This window comes from Panthera leo, chromosome A2 (assembly GCF_018350215.1).
Source record: "Panthera leo isolate Ple1 chromosome A2, P.leo_Ple1_pat1.1, whole genome shotgun sequence".
Lineage (NCBI taxonomy): Eukaryota > Metazoa > Chordata > Mammalia > Carnivora > Felidae > Panthera > Panthera leo.
This window is the reverse complement of record NC_056680.1, coordinates 143,058,986-143,074,825: the sequence shown is the minus strand read 5'-3', so window position 1 is coordinate 143,074,825 and position 15,840 is coordinate 143,058,986. Positions and strand designations below refer to the sequence as shown.

The following is a 15,840-nucleotide window of genomic DNA, read 5'->3' as shown; positions in this document are numbered from 1 at the left end:
AAGATAAAAGATATGTTAACTAATTTAAATGTCTGCCTATTTTATACAATAGTCTGTCAAAAAATATCCTAGGTTTCCGCACTGGCTATCTTGCCAAATGACTTCCAAATTTCTATTTCAGCAAATGAAGCAACCAAAAGCATTTAGTTTCTTGATTTGACTATGAAAATCTTTAGGAGGAAATAAAAAAAGAATCACTACTTTATCCATATATGTGCTTTCTAAAACTGATATCTACATCTATTTTTTTTTTTAAAGTAAAGAACTTGCTATGTCAAATAAAACCACAAAAACGTTTTGAATTCTGTCTTCCTGACTGTTTAAAAATTAAATTTAAAAAACCCTATAAGGAAAAGTATCTTTGCCTTGTCATGGAAATCACACCAACACAAAGCGTCTCTGAAGGAAGGGAAAAAGCAAGACCCAGAGCCATCAACTCTGCACTGCTACTCATCACCCTGGACACACACGATTTGGAGGACAGGGATGATGACATGCAGCCAAGGAAAAAACAAACGTGAACGTGAATTCCAGGAAGTTAAGCCACGCAACCAGCTTCCCAAGGCTTCTTGAGCCATCCAAATAGTTTCTCTTTTCCTGTGGATACAATGCTCAAGTCCCTCACTCATACTTGTACTTGGGGCAGCACCAAGCAGTGGTGGCATTAGAACGTCTAGCAAGGACACACATACCCTGGCCCATCAACTAGAAACCCTGTGCGAAGGGAAATCAGACTGAAAAAAGTGACTGGCAATTGCTTCCTCGTTCGTGTCTTCCCTTTTCCCAAAACACTAAGAAATGACAATTAAAGCACTCAAGAGTCTTGAATGTACCACAATTATTATCTAGCCTGGAAATTTTCATGTTCGTCCAAGAGGACCCAAGCCCAAAGAGAACCTGGAACCATCAAGCGAACTAAGTGGACCTTGTTCAGAGAAGCAAATGCTCCAGCAACTCTGGTACTGAACCAAGTTTCACGCTGCTGAGAGGAAGAACAGAAACAAGAAAAAATGACATTTAGCAAATCACTTTTTTCCTCGTAAGGCCAGAAAGGTCCCAGGGATCCACTGCCACGGCCAAGTCAGACAGTACGGCAGATGGGGTGTGTGTACTGGAAGATGAGAGCAACTACAGGCTATGAATTTTGAAGTTGCTCGTGTTGAAGGTCTATGCACCTTTGAGGAGGGGGATGGAAAATGGAAGGCAGAGAAATGGAAGGGGAAAGGAAGACTAAATCGAGGGAGGAAGGAAAACAACAAGGAGGTTAGAGAGAAAAGGAAAAGCAGAGGAACTTTGTGTCCGTAAAGGGAGGGATAAAGAGACTATCAACACCACTTTCATTCTCCACTGGTAGAGAAAATAGCTTTTAAGTCTAATACATTTTGCGATCCCATTACGATTTTCCCTTTGGAAGGTTATGATTAGTGACCACCAAACCAGAAGAGCGGAAGAGCAACAACACGATTCCTCTTTGTCTTTCATCTTCAAGAACTTCACACATGGAGAGTTCAAACCACGTGCTACCTTTCTTCCACACAGCTGGCGGCACCGCTGGCCACCAGAGAACCTGGTGGACAGTGTGGAAGTGCGGAAACAGTGCCAGACCGAGACGTCAGAGAATCAATCATTCTGATGGATTTGGCTTCTAAAGCCATCATTTCAAAATTTAGTGAATTGATGAATGATGGAAGGAAACAAACACCAGCTCTCAAAAGGGAGAAAATCATTTGAAGACATAGGTCCTAAAAAAGGAGAGAAGAGGCCCTTGCCCCACTGGTAAACCAGACTGTAACCCGAACCATAACCATTCAGACCCAACATTTCAGATGAAAAGACATAAAAGATGCTCTAACTATAACTCAGTCACATAAGCACAAACAGGAAAAGAATGAATTCAATTTCCTAGTCTTCTCTTGAGGAGGGAGAGAGCTGGTAGGTAAAAGCTAATTAGAGCTGCTTCATAGAGGCGGTAGGTAAAGATTTATATGGCAGCTCGCCAACAGTCTCCTGACATTCACTGCTCTTAGTATAAAGAATCACCCAGTGGTCACAAGACTCAGGTGTGTGTGTCTTACACACATAACCTCCTTAATCTTATCATTTTGCCTACCACAGGTATTCACATTCATTGATATTTAAAATAAACCTTTGGTAGCAAAAGATGAAACTTACAGAAATATAAAAGCATCAGGTAGGTCAATCAGTGCTAACGGGACAAAAAAAAAATCTTCACTACTGGGTTTAGGAACAGATCTTTGGGATTGGCAGTTCGCTCCCCTTTCACGATAAGGAAACTAAGAGCTAATATAAAAGAACGCATCCAAGGTCATGGAGTCAGGATAAGATGCACTTCAGGTCTGGGGCTCCAGGTGCCCAAGCTTTTCTACCTTCAGCCCACCCTGTGAAGTGAAGCCAGCTCAGGCCATGGAAATCTGCCAGCTTCTCTGTGGTGCTCCCCCGCCCCAGAGTCTCTACTAGGAAAAATACACATTTATCAGTAAATGTGGTTATACCAGAGTCTGATTGGATATACTACGATGACTAATTGAGCCTTTCTGGATTTTTTTAGTAAGATCATCTTTTTAGAGGATGTATTTTCCATCCACTCCATTCCTTCGCATCTCACAATTTAAGCAAATAAGGCACACTGAAAGAAAGGAATTCGTGTGTAGCGTAAGAATATGAACATACACAAGCTTTAGCTGCCGTGTCTTCCTGCCTCTGAGATGACAGAAATGTCCTACCTCTTCACTGTAATGTGGGCTGATAAGCTGTAGAAAAGGCTGGAGGCCTGCTTTTCAGATACTAGTTTGTATTTCCATCCCGAGGAACTTAAAACAGTTTCTTTCTGTCCTGTCCAAAAGTTACTCCTCATACAGCTCTGCTACCGTTCCCTCCCTACACTAGTGCACCTAAGAAATCACAGCTGTCAAAATATCCTGTCCAATTTACAAATGAAGAAACAGAGGCTTTGTGAACACTCAGACCATACACTTAAGATTACATCTCTTAGCTGTTGAGAGTCAATAAAAAAACAAGAACTTCACCAGCTGCCATGTGGTAGGTACCATTTCACCAAAACTTTGTTCACCTAATTTCTAACCAGTGATCAAGTCACTTCTGGGATCTTCTTCCTTTCTTTCTTCTAATTCTGTATTTTCTTCCCTTCCCCGCCTTTTTTTTTTTTTTTTTTTTTAATTTTTTTTAAATATAAAGAAGGGCCAGAGGTTTAGAAGTGGCAGAAACCTGGCTTAGCAGGGAGAAGTCAGATGCTCTAACTGGCCTCTCCTTTCTCAGCCCTCTACCATCAGAGTTTGAGCCTGCCAGGCTCCGAGGAGCTGGGCTCAGCAGGAAACTGCCAGGCTAAAAGGTACCCCATATACTGCAGAAATGGCAAAGTGGAGCAAGTCAGCAACTTACTTTCAATTCATTCAAACTATTATTGGAGACTAGGGACATTATGAACCCCAAGTCGGGGAGGATGGGAAGAGCAGCGAGTAGTCAGGGGCCACCAAGTTTTAAAATAATGGAGACTCAAATAAAAAAAATATTAATTTTGCCCACTAAATCCCTGTCAAATCAATTTAAAAGAGAACAAATTACAAATACTGCACACTTTTGACTATGAAGTAAAGTCACAGAAACAGCCCCAGACCAGACCTCTAGCACCCAGGAAGGACTGCTCAGGCAGCAGCACAAAAACGTCAAAGAGCAGCCTGGCAGTGAGGGGCAGGCCGCACTAGGCACCGAGCCAGGTGGGGAGGTGAGTTCACAATCATGATTCATTTCTCTTTTTCAAGAGACAAAACATATACTTATGCTACATATTTTTAATGCCTTTGTCTCTCAGACAACACCGTGCCTAGAGTTTCACTGAAGCCAGGCTCAAAGTCTCTCAGGAGGAGGAAATTAAAGAAAGCAGGCGACAAGGAAACCAGCTCCCTGGCTTAGAACTATAATGTGAGCTCTCTGCATCCCTTCTTCGTATATCTACATATCCCCAACCTTTCTTGTTTTTAAATGTTTAAGTCCAAGTTAGTTAACATATAGCATAACGATTTCAGGAACAGAATTTAGTGATTCATCATTTACATACAATGCCCAGTGCTCATCCCAACAAGTGCCCTCCTTAATGCCCATCGACCATTTAGCCTGGCCCTCCACCCACTACCCGACCAGCAACCCTCAGTTTGTTCTCCGCATTTAAGAGTCTCTTATGGAGTGTCTGCCTCTCCGTTTTTATCTTATTTTTGCTTCCCTTCTCCCCAATCTTTAAGACCTCCTAGATACAGGACAAATCCAACCTCTTCTGTGAAGACTTGATGGGGATCAAACCAGATTCCCGACGTCAGGGACTGCAAGCTGAACAAAAAGTAAGGTAAACTCTCTGCCCTGTAGGGCTGGGAGAGGGAGGTCAGACTGGGAAAATGCTCCAGGAGAAGTGGGCACAAAAGTATGCAAGGAGGCTGGAGAGCCCAAACTTCACATGGGGAGCCTGGAATACAGGACATTGGGAAGATGCTTAAAGAGAAACAAGTGTGAAGGCAGGAGGGTGTGAAAGGGCTGGGCCGTGTCCACAGAATGGTGAGAAATTCTTTGTGACACACTCTATGAACGTACAATAGGAAGACTGGAAATGGCATTACAGTATTTTATACACAACCGCCTTTGATTGTACGTTCACTTAAGGAATTAGATGTCTTACTGGAGGCATCTGGAGATCCCCAGAGTTTGTGAAAGGATCAGGAGTGTGCATACAGAAGGCAGTCTGACAGTAACATGAAAGTGTGCAAAGACCAGAAGGAGCAGGCCAACCACCTAAGGTGGAGCTGCAATAATTAAATTGAGATATAATATAAGCAGCAAAGAGACTAACAGTCACTGGGAGTATTGTGAAAAGGAGGATTTGAAAAAGATAACCGTGGCAGAATCAGGCGAACTTAGGATAAGGACATCGCAGACTGTAAAGTTCAGGACAATGGACAGGGGAGACATTATTTAAGACCAACAGCAAAGGTAATCAAGACAGTTTGTGGGCAGGGATGAAAAATCATATGGAGGCCATGAGCTACATTTTGGATGTAATAGATGTCACCTATTTACTGGAATCTGTATTTGAGTAACCAGTGGTCAGCAGCTAGAAACGTCTGTAGGAGGAGAAAGAAGTTATGAGTGGAAATATTCACATGCGAGTGTCAGCAGTACATGTGGTAGTGGAAACCTGTAAGTGGATAAGGTCACACAGCAGGTTAAGACCTCTCCTGCTTCTGACAGACAACTATCGTCTGTATAATTCATATTAGTATTAAGCTAATACCGCCAAGAGACACATTTCTGCTATCTCGCCAGTTCTTCAAATATGTTCCTATTCAACTTCACCCATTTTGACGTAATCTTGTCCCAGTTAGACTGTAAGCAACTGGTGACACAGATGATATTTTATTCATCTTGACCTTACCTCCATGAAGGTACCTAATAATCATATGTATCTCTTCTAAAACTCCACGAGAACAGGAGTTTGTAAGGCTCTACCCGAAATGCCTAGAATAAGGTACGCCACATAGTAGTTGCTCAAAAAAATATCCGGTAAATGAATAAAAATGAATTGATTTCACTAGGCTACCACTCCTGGCCTTCTTAACATATCAAGCAATTAGGCATCACCGAAGTTTCAAGGACTGAGTCCTCAAAGAGAGTAAGTCGGCTTGACCTTTGTCTTCAGAAGATGACTAACTGCTCATCTGCCCAGCACAGCCCAATCCAAACACTTGTTGAAACCAGAAGAAGAGAAAAGGCAGTTGCAGGAAAAAATACCTGGCTCAAAAAGGCCTGGTTGAAGACAAAGCCTGAGATTCCTATCGTTACAGAAAGAAATTCATGCATAGCTCTGCAGGCAAAACGTTAGACATGGTGCTCCAGAATACAGACTTGTAATTATTCCTAATGTCCTATTCATCACCCTTGAATGGGATGAGCATGGTTCATCAAAAGCTATTGCCAGGAATGATTCCTCCCAGAGCACGCCATATTTCAAAATGCTGCTAATTACTGAAGTAGAAGCCACAGAGGCCCTGGCTATGGAAGCCTTCTTAAGTGGACAGCAGCATTCATCCTCCAAGGAAGGGAAACGGGACAAGTGTCAGGATGAGCCTACTGACAAAACTAGAAACGTGCTCTCAAGTATCAATTATTCTACAGCAAATGCATAAACCAAGGTAAGTAATGACAAAAGAATAAATGCAAAGATAAAAAAGCAAGACAACACAGGCAGGGAGGGGACGAGAAGTGAAAAGAACATTCAGACCCTTTCCTTTGGATTAATTTTGCAGAGCAGGTCATTACCAAGGTACAAACCCAGGAACGAGAACTCTAACCAAGAGCCAAGTGGTCAGACACATGAAGAAGCTAAACTATTTTCCTTGTGAATATTTCAGGTTTGAAATCAATGTGTTGACAGGGCCATGCTCCTCCTTTGAAGGCTGCAGGAAAGAATCCTCCCTTGCCTCTTCCCAGCTCCTGGTGGCTCCTGGCCATCCTTGGCGTTTCTTGACTCGCAACTACCTCACTTCAATCTCCAACGTCCGCTATCACATGGCTTTCTGTTGGCCTCCGTGTCCCATCCTCTTCTGAAAGGGGCACCAGTCATTGAGTGTAGGGCCCACACAAATCCAGTATGATCTCATTTCAACTTCAATTACATCTGCAAGGAACTATTTCCACATAAGATCACATTCTGAGGTTCCAAATGGACATGAACCGGGGTGCAGCAAACTACAGAGCCCACTACACCTATCACCATGAAAATACCAGGAAAGACTGCCCAAGCCAGCAATCCTCATGAAATAACATTGCAACACTTTAGGAATACCTGAAAACTTGCCAGAGAAAAGTTAACTAGCAAGCGAAAACAAGAAGGCAGTTCCAGGTATCAATAAATGAACTTGTTTCAGATAAGAGCAAAAGACTTCACTCAGACTTTAAACACATTAAAACAAGGAGCTTACAACTACACGACCCTAATTATGAAGATATAGTCCAAAAACACCATTTCTATCACCCGGATGTGAGGAGTTGATGAAATCTCCACCTTAGAACCAACAGACACTGTATACACTGCCTTCTTGTACACACGCAGGTTGGTTACACCCTCGGCAAAGAAACATGCAAGTAACCAGAATTATTAGCCTAACTCTCCGAATGTAAAAAACACAAACAAATCAACAAGAGAGGTCACAGAGAAGGAAACCCTGGAAAGTCAGTGCTTAAAAATGGAATTCACCGATTCTCAATGATGTATTATTTTGCAAACATGTACAGGATGTTTTCTTAAGAATTTTTTGTTGTTAGAAAAGTTACATGCACTATCTCTCTATAGGTCCTTTTAAGATGAAACTATTGGAGAAAATAATATTGAGAAAGATAGCAAGAGTCGAGTTCCTTTTCCAGTTGAGTACATCTATACCCCATCCCACTTTATACTCATCTACAACATGAGATATTCTGTACACTGTCACAGAGCGCAAGTGCAAAAGAATCTAGTCTCTGTAAACCAGGAGGTATAGGACGTTCGAAGATTTGCAATTCAGCACATTTTGTAAGGTTTTTGGCACATAAGGGTTATTTTTAAAGAGGGAAAAAAAGGCTGTCCTCTCCCTACCCCCAAACACAGCTGAGCTGATTCAGCACAAATCTCCCCCTAAAATAAAATCCTAGTTTGCAGAGAATAAGCATGGAAAGTTCCAGCCCCAAGGACGACATTTCAGAAACCTAGCCAAAAAGATCTGGAGTGGGTGGCTTAAGAGAGACTGACCACAAATCATGTTCTAAACAGAAGAACTTTCACCAGAAAACTGTGAGCAACTTGGGAGTCCAGGGAAGAGTCTTTAATAATAAGCAGAACAACATAAGAGTATTACCCAGATCGGAGAATCTCGAGGATTCTGGTAGCTAATGAATCATTTCCCACAGGTGAACATACAGAAATTTCCAGGAATGCAGTTGAAGGTTTTAGTTTTTTTCATTTAACTTAGAGACAGATGCTTTTTGAAGAGGATATTACAATGTACATCATACAAATACCACACTTTCACCAAGAAGCAATGTGCTCAGCTACACACCCTGACGGCCCTGAAAGCGCAGAGGTACTTTTCAAAAGCCGCACATAAAACATTCAAGAACTCATTACTTAAAAGGCATTTAGGTGGCAGCAGGTAGAAAGCTACCTTGCCGAGAACGGCCAAATTTTCAGAAACAGACAACTCTACAGTTTTGTTAATTACTTTCACTAGATAAGTGAGCTAACGAATCAAGGATCATTCCCGAAGTCCATAAGGTAAAGGGCATGTAGATGACCCTTGGTCTCCAATGCATCCTGACACATTGCCTTCATGCCTAGGTGGGAGAAGTCTTACTAGAAAAAAGCAGTCAGAAATTATAAGTCATTCAAGTCATCTCTGGATTTGGTGAATATCTACAGTCATTTATTCAAAAAATTTACAGCCATGTTGATGGTAACAGCTGGCCCAGAGAAGGCAAGGACAAGCAACCTCATATAAACCTGTCAATTTAAATCACAACTCATTCACAACCTCAGGGCCTATTTTGATCACTAATGTAAAGGACTTTTCCATATCATGAGTGAATCAAATTAATATGAAGTGGAAAATGAGGAGATGACGAAGGAAATGTTTATAAAAACCAAACTAAAATACATCGCAGGTAATTAAGAACAAAAATCTGCTGACTTCCAGCTTTGCACTCAACACAGCTGATTAAGTAACACACTGCAAAAGACAGAACTTAGATGTGTTTTTAAGGAAAAGGATGGCCCTGTTAAATAACAAGCAAGGAGTGAAGGAGTTCCTCCTCAAGAAAGCTCCAGGTCCTTGAAGAGCTTCCAAAAGTTGAGTGAAAAACTGCTTCTGCTAAGGAATGTTCCTCCAGGTACCTTCAGAGATCTGTCCTTGCACAGGGGAAGGAGCACTGAGTGCGCCTCAACTACTCCCTGGCTTTGGGCCAAGATGAAAAAGCAACCTGACCTCTCCTTTCTCCCAGATGCTCCCAAGTCACACCTATGCCAAGAGATCAAAGAGAAAAGGAAATCAAGCCTCAACATTGGCTTAGCAATGTTACCTATGACCTCACATTGTCTGTGTAACCAGCAGAAGAACATGTAATCTGACATAGGTTTCTCCGAAGAACAATTTGATGAAACATCACTTCACAGGGACATCTCAAAGACTAATGAGATCATGTCTAGAGGGCTGAAGGCATTCAAAGGGCTGATCTATGGTGCTCTTATCACCTGCTGAGATCTGTAGACTAGGATCCTACAGCTACAGAAATCAACTTCTTGTAGTATGCCAGGTATGTGTTATATACAAGAACTGATGTTATCCCAAAGAGGACCATGACCCTATGTATCTACATTATTCAGTAACACAACATGGTGGTGGGCCTTTCTAGACCCTTAATTTAGCACAGCAATGAAATGCATAGACACCTAGATAAAACACTTAATTTCTATGAGCTTTAGTTTCTTTACCTGTAAAATTAGGAATGATACATCTTGGGATGGAGTAAAATTAAGTAAATTAAGTAAAATTAAATACTCAGTGCTTACCACAAAGGACAATGAATGACAGCTCTGACCCTGTTAAGCTTGAATGAGCGTTATGTAAAGTGTCCCAAGAAGTCTGTCTAGCTCACAGTACAAATTGGAACAGCATGAAAATCATATGTAAGTATTCACCAAATTGCGAACAAGCCACATCTTCATCTATAGTTGGCATCCTAAGGAAATAAGGCTATTAACAGTAGTTGGGTCACCAACCGGTTCTCAAAGCACATTAACCCAGAAATAGAGGGAAGGTCATTTATATGTAGTATCAACCATTTCCAGGTTGACTCGAGAGTCCTGCCACGAAGAGATAATCTCGTGCCACGTCTTCCACAGCTGGCTAACCCTAGGCAAATCAGGTAGGGCCAGTTCCTACCACCCTTAATATATTCACATCTGGATCCACACAGCCTTCATCCCATTGCTCCCATTTTCCCCTAAAGTTAATTAATTTGGAAGAAATTTATTGAGCACCTACTGTGCATCATAAACTGCATGTACTGAGCAAAACAGATGTGGGCCCCAGTTGGCCTAATATAATGAATCTAACAAGAGAGAGATAGTAACAGAGAATCTCTCAAATACATTAAGATGTGAAAAACTGTGAAGAAAATATTAGAAAAGGGGGGTCGACTTTCTCCACAAAGTCAAGTTTAAATTAAATCTGAAGGATAATTGTGAGATTAATAAGGAAGGGGAAAGGAGGACAAAGTGGGTATCCCAAACAGAACAAATTCCAAGTGCAAAAGCCCTGAAGTGAGAGGGAGCATAATGCAGTTCAGAAACCTAATGGAATGCCAGAAAGCGGGCCAGGAGGTGGATCAGAAAAGGGGTAGGAGCTTCTTTCTGGGAAGCAGGATGGAACCACATTATGCAGGACCTAGTAAGCCAAAGGAAGCAATGAGAAGCCAAAGCCTTAGGCAATGGCAGAGCACAATGTTACTGTCATTGGTAAAGCTTCCAGTAGCTGCAGGTGGAGAATGGACTGCAATGGGAAAGAGTGGCTATGGGAAAAGCACTAAAAAAAGTTCCAGGAGCCTCAGTGAGAGGAGATCTAAGACAAGACAGCAGCAGTACAATGGAAGGAAGAGGAAATGCACATATCTACACAGCAGGAGTTGGTGAGGGACTGGAATAAGGGGGTTAAGGAAGAGAGGGTGTCAAAGATGTCTCCAACAGCAACAGAGAAGCATGACTTCCAGAACACAGGAGGAGCCCCAATTTTCTGACAGGATATCACAACTTTGGTTTTGGACATGACGGATTTGAGTCTGGTGGACATGAAGATCGTTTCCAGCTACCCCAAGGAGTTCCATGCCCCCAAAAGTACAAACTTCAGGAAGAAAAGTACAAACTTTCCAAAAGAGAAGAATCATCCAAAGCAGTATGAATTTGAAATAACTCCTGGTATTATTTATATCCCAGTAACTTTCCAAGCGTCTGCATTTATCAAGAAAAATGCTCAATTTTCAGTGGAGATAGGAGAGCCTGGACTGAGCATATAATGCCAGGGCCGAAGCTTCCATGCACTCTTGCTTCTTGCGATTCCATCTCTTCCACCTGTCCATTTTTGACCCCTCAACTGTCCAAACAAGTTACAAGTCTGAATGCAACAGTTCCCATGGTGATGGAAACTGTGCAATTAAGGGACAGGAGTTACAGTGACTTAAAAGTCATCTGTAAATGCTGTATTACATAGACTTAAAATATTTTGAGATTCTACTTTCGAGATTCTATGAGGTGGCTGGGAGAAAATTCCCAGTGAAGATCCCAGTTACCATTACCTTCCTCCACTGAGAACAAAATGACTTAGGCACCCACACTCTTCCTTTCAATAGACTGACCTTCTCTAAGGAAGAAAAATATATATACACAGAAAGACACTGCTCCCGCTGCTAGAAGAAGGCTGCAGCCCTGGTTATTTTTGGAGGACATCATTCTCACCATCTTATACACACCTAGGATATCACACCACAAAACTGAAAGACGTGTGGAAGTTACCATGGATTCCATTTCTCCACTATATTGGGGCCATGAAGAACCCCAGAAGAAAGTAACAAGACAGTTCTTCACCATGCATATTCCTTAGTCAAGATTTCAGTGAAAGCACAGATGGCAGATGGTAAACAGAGGATGGGGAGGGAATTCTACCAGGCAGTATGGCAAGTCAGACAGCTTCTGAAACACTTCCAAGATACACACGTATCCTTCTACGTCTCTCTCATCCAGAGAACACACACACAAACATACACTTTACACAACACATACACACTTTACACATACACAAATGCCCGAGCAGGCAATCATTTTGTGGAAGTTGGCAACTTGACACCACATCCAACCAATACTACTCAAATCTGTGCAATGGGCTGGGGGCGCCTGGGTGGCTCAGTCAGTTAAGCGTCCGACTTTGGCTCAGGTCATGATCTCTTGGTTTGTGAGTTCGAGCCCCACGTCGGGCTCTGTGCTGACAGCTCAGAGCCTGGAGCCTCCTTCGGATTCTGTGTCTCCCCCTCTCTCTGACCCCCCCATGCTCATTCTCTGTCTCTGAATAATAAATAAATGTTTAAAATAATAATAATAAATTTTAAAAAAGAGAGATAATCTAAAAAGAAAAATCTGTGCAATGGGCTGATGGCAGTCAAATTAGTTGCACACTGATTCACATCTCTTGACCTCAGAGCCAGTTAAAAAAAAATTGATAACTGAAAAGGGGAGGCTGTGCTAGATTCTATAAGAAGCAGCATTATTAAACACAACACCACAACAGACTGGCATCTGGAAAAATATGAAAGGCTAATATCCTAGATTCTGGTAACAATCCCAGGAGACAGGGGAAGGCAAATAATATTCCTAGTTCACAAGTGATGAAACCAAGGCTCAGAGAGGTGCATGGTTCCACTAATTAAGGCACTTAGCCAGAATTACACCTTGGGAATGAATTGAAGTGAATTTCCATAACTGAAATAGAGACCACTGAACCCAACAAAGCACCTCAGCAGTTTACCTTCAATCTTATTTCTCTACATTCTAGAAACTCCTCAAAACTGTCATATTATAGACTCTCTGGGATGGTCAAATAATAGTCTGGGCAGAAAAGATGATTTTACCTCCATTATCTTGCTTAAGCTGTGACAGGCTGCCCTAATCAGCTTTCGTGCACAGAGGCACATAGGCACACATGCTCCCTCTCGGTGCCTCTTAATCACCATGTGCCATGCTGAACAGCTGCAGAGGTCTGAAGGGAATTGGCAGAAATGTGCAATGATGTGCTAGCCACCCCCCTGAGGCAGCAACTGCCCTGCCTGCTCCCAGACTCGAGAGTAAACATGGGTGTTCGCTGTCGCAACTGATGGGCCCAGAAGACAGGCAAGAGGTTTCAGGTGGTGAGTCAGGAAAAGCAGTTTGCATCAGGAATGTTCCGGCCCAGCAGAGCTGAGCAGCATCCTACTCCCCACGCTGGGATACGGTATTCATCATTTATACAATGTCACCGTGGGGGACAAAACTTGGGCTCAGCACAAATAGAATCCACTCTTATGCAGAAGAACCAGTAAACAACGCTTCTCCCACCAAGAAGGAACCTAATTGCTTAAGAATTGCCATCATATCTGACACTTGAGGTCAGTCCTTCTATCCACAGACAGAGGTCTTTACAGAGGCCTGGACAGGTTCTGAGAGCAGAACCCTGGGCTAACCTTCTAGGACCACTCAGCATTGGCTGCAATAGCTGTGATCGATGCTCCCAGGGATGAAACAGAATCAGGCAAGGGCACTATTAAAGAAACCAGGTGGATGTCAGAACACACGCCACGCAAACAGCTGCACAGGAATCAAATATGCGCCACCACTCCTTTCGAGATGATTTTGGATGGATTTCAATAGAAATCCACACTTTTGAGGGAATTCCTTGTTTGCCTCTATGCTATTGTTTATGAGCCAGTAAATGAATGATAGGATATACACTTGGTGAAATAGAGATGTCGACATTAGATCAGATAACAGGAGATCTAGAAATTGAAAGAGGCTTAAAGCCATCATTCGCACTACACTTCATGAATGAATACAGCATTCTGTCAAGTTTTATACAATGACAAATGAGCCTATTCTCTGAAGGAACCTGAGGAGATTTAACGTTCATTTTAGGAAATCCAGTTTAGTTTCTCTGTTTCAAAATTAGCAGTTTCATCTCATGCCAACTTCAAAATCTCTGTTATAATTTATATGTCTAGTGAGTATGGTATACAATAAAAATTGCTTATGTTTATGAAAGACTACTTTGGCACTGGTTCAAAAGCCAGAGCCTTATCAAACCTGTCACATCATTAAAAATCTGCATTTAGGTAAAGAATGCTAATGTGGCATTAATGTGTTAAGGCCAGATATACAGCAGAATGGCCTTATCTTTCTGAAGATATAGGAAAAATCAACCCAAAACAAGGTATTTTCCAGAACAACCCTCACTGAAGCAAAGTACAGAAAAGACAAATCACAGTCTCTCCTTGAACAGATTTCCATCAACTGCCATCAAAGGAACGACGCCATTCATTTCCTTTGTTCATCAAGGACACAGACACCTGCCCAGAATATTGACGGTGGGGAGGGCAGGGAAAATAAGGGAATGCTCAGAGGCTCACTCTCAGCCTCCCAGAATGGCAAGTTCTGCAGCTGGTCACAATTATGCTCTAAGAACACAAGGAAATGCACTCTTAGGGTCTCTGAGCTGTTGCACTAGACTAGAAAGTCAATGTGCTGCACCAAAGGCTTCGCAGGAACTCCTGGGAAACCACACACAACTCCCCTCACACTTGCAGCAGAAGCTCCAGGAAATATGACAAAAGCCGAAGAAGTGGAGGAGGCATATGCACCACAGTTCACTTCAGGAAGCACGCTCCCAATCCAGGAGAGCCCCTCTTCTCAACAGCTAACCTATCCCTCAGAAGTAAGGGAGGCAGAAAAAAATCGGAAACTTTCCTTCAATAGCATATCCCGCAGCACCGACTTTTAATGGAGGTGGCTGAAGGGAACGAGAGAGCCAAGTAAATGAAGCTCAGGGCAATATGCAATTATTGAAACTGGAATTGAGCCTGGACCCTGGAAAGAGCATGCTGTGAGGGCTTTGGCAATCACACTGCGGTCAGGGCCCCAATTTTCAATTCTCCCATGGGATACCACTTCCCGATACACAGACACGCCCCTCTTCGTATCGAAAGTAATTCCACTTGACTTGGTGGACGAATGTCATGTGCAGGTCTCTGGGATTCCATGACGAGGGCCCAGCTTACGATGATCCCCAACAATTTGCAAATATGTTTCTGTCATCCTTTACCTTTTTCCCAATAAGCTTCTTTCGAAGAAATTCCCGAGCTTCAAACATGTAGGGGATGTCATATAGGGGACGAAGTTTCTTGTTCTTATCCTAAAAGAAAAACAAAGTATCACATCAGGAATGAAAAACAAAAAACAAAAAACAGGCAAATGAACACAGCCAATAAAACCAGACACTGGAATACATCTGAAATATGCTACGTTGGAAATATACTGCCTCCTCATATCACAGATACTAAGTGCTAGATACACCGTAAATAATTAATAAATATTTGGATGAAGTATTTTATAGGGAATAAGATTATCTTTTTCACACGATAGACTCAAAAATAACTAATGGAGGGGCTCCTGGGTGACTCAGCAGGTTAAGCGTCTGACTTCAGCTCAGGTCATGATCTTGTGTCCATGAGTTCTAGCCCCGCGTGGGGCTCTGTGTTGACACCTCAGAGCTTGGAGCCTGCTTTGGATTCTGTGTCTCCCTCTTCCTCCCTTCCTCTCTCCCTTCCTCCCTCCCTCCCTCTCTCTCTCTCTCTCTCTCTGCCCCTCCCCTGCTCACACTGTCTCTCAAAAATAAACATTAAAAAAAATTTTTTTAATAAATAAATAATAACTAATGGAATGTTTATAGTTACCCAACCTGGAAACAACCTAAGTGGTCATCACCTGTATTAACTGTGGTACAGAAGAAGCTCAGTAAGTATTAGGACCCTCCAAATATTCATAGATACACTATGAATCTAGTTCCATTATTCTGTAAGCCGTTATTAAGCACCTACCAACCAACAGACCCATACAAAGCTCTCTGTAAATACAGGTTATAATCCTAGATTCAAAATATTTGCAACCTAACAGAGTAACACAAGAAAAGATATGAAATGGCAACACAAAGCAGT

General features: G+C 42.2%; 1 protein-coding gene across 2 annotated transcripts in view; it reads right to left on the bottom strand.

Moving 5' to 3' along the window:
- Positions 1-15,840, bottom strand: part of SND1 (staphylococcal nuclease and tudor domain containing 1) — a 423,196-nt gene that overhangs the window by 256,166 nt on the left and 151,190 nt on the right. For both annotated transcript variants that reach the window (XM_042923831.1, XM_042923837.1), the window contains one exon: positions 14,949-15,038. In XM_042923831.1, the coding sequence (XP_042779765.1) occupies positions 14,949-15,038 (90 nt within the window). The remainder of the gene's footprint in view (positions 1-14,948; positions 15,039-15,840) is intronic.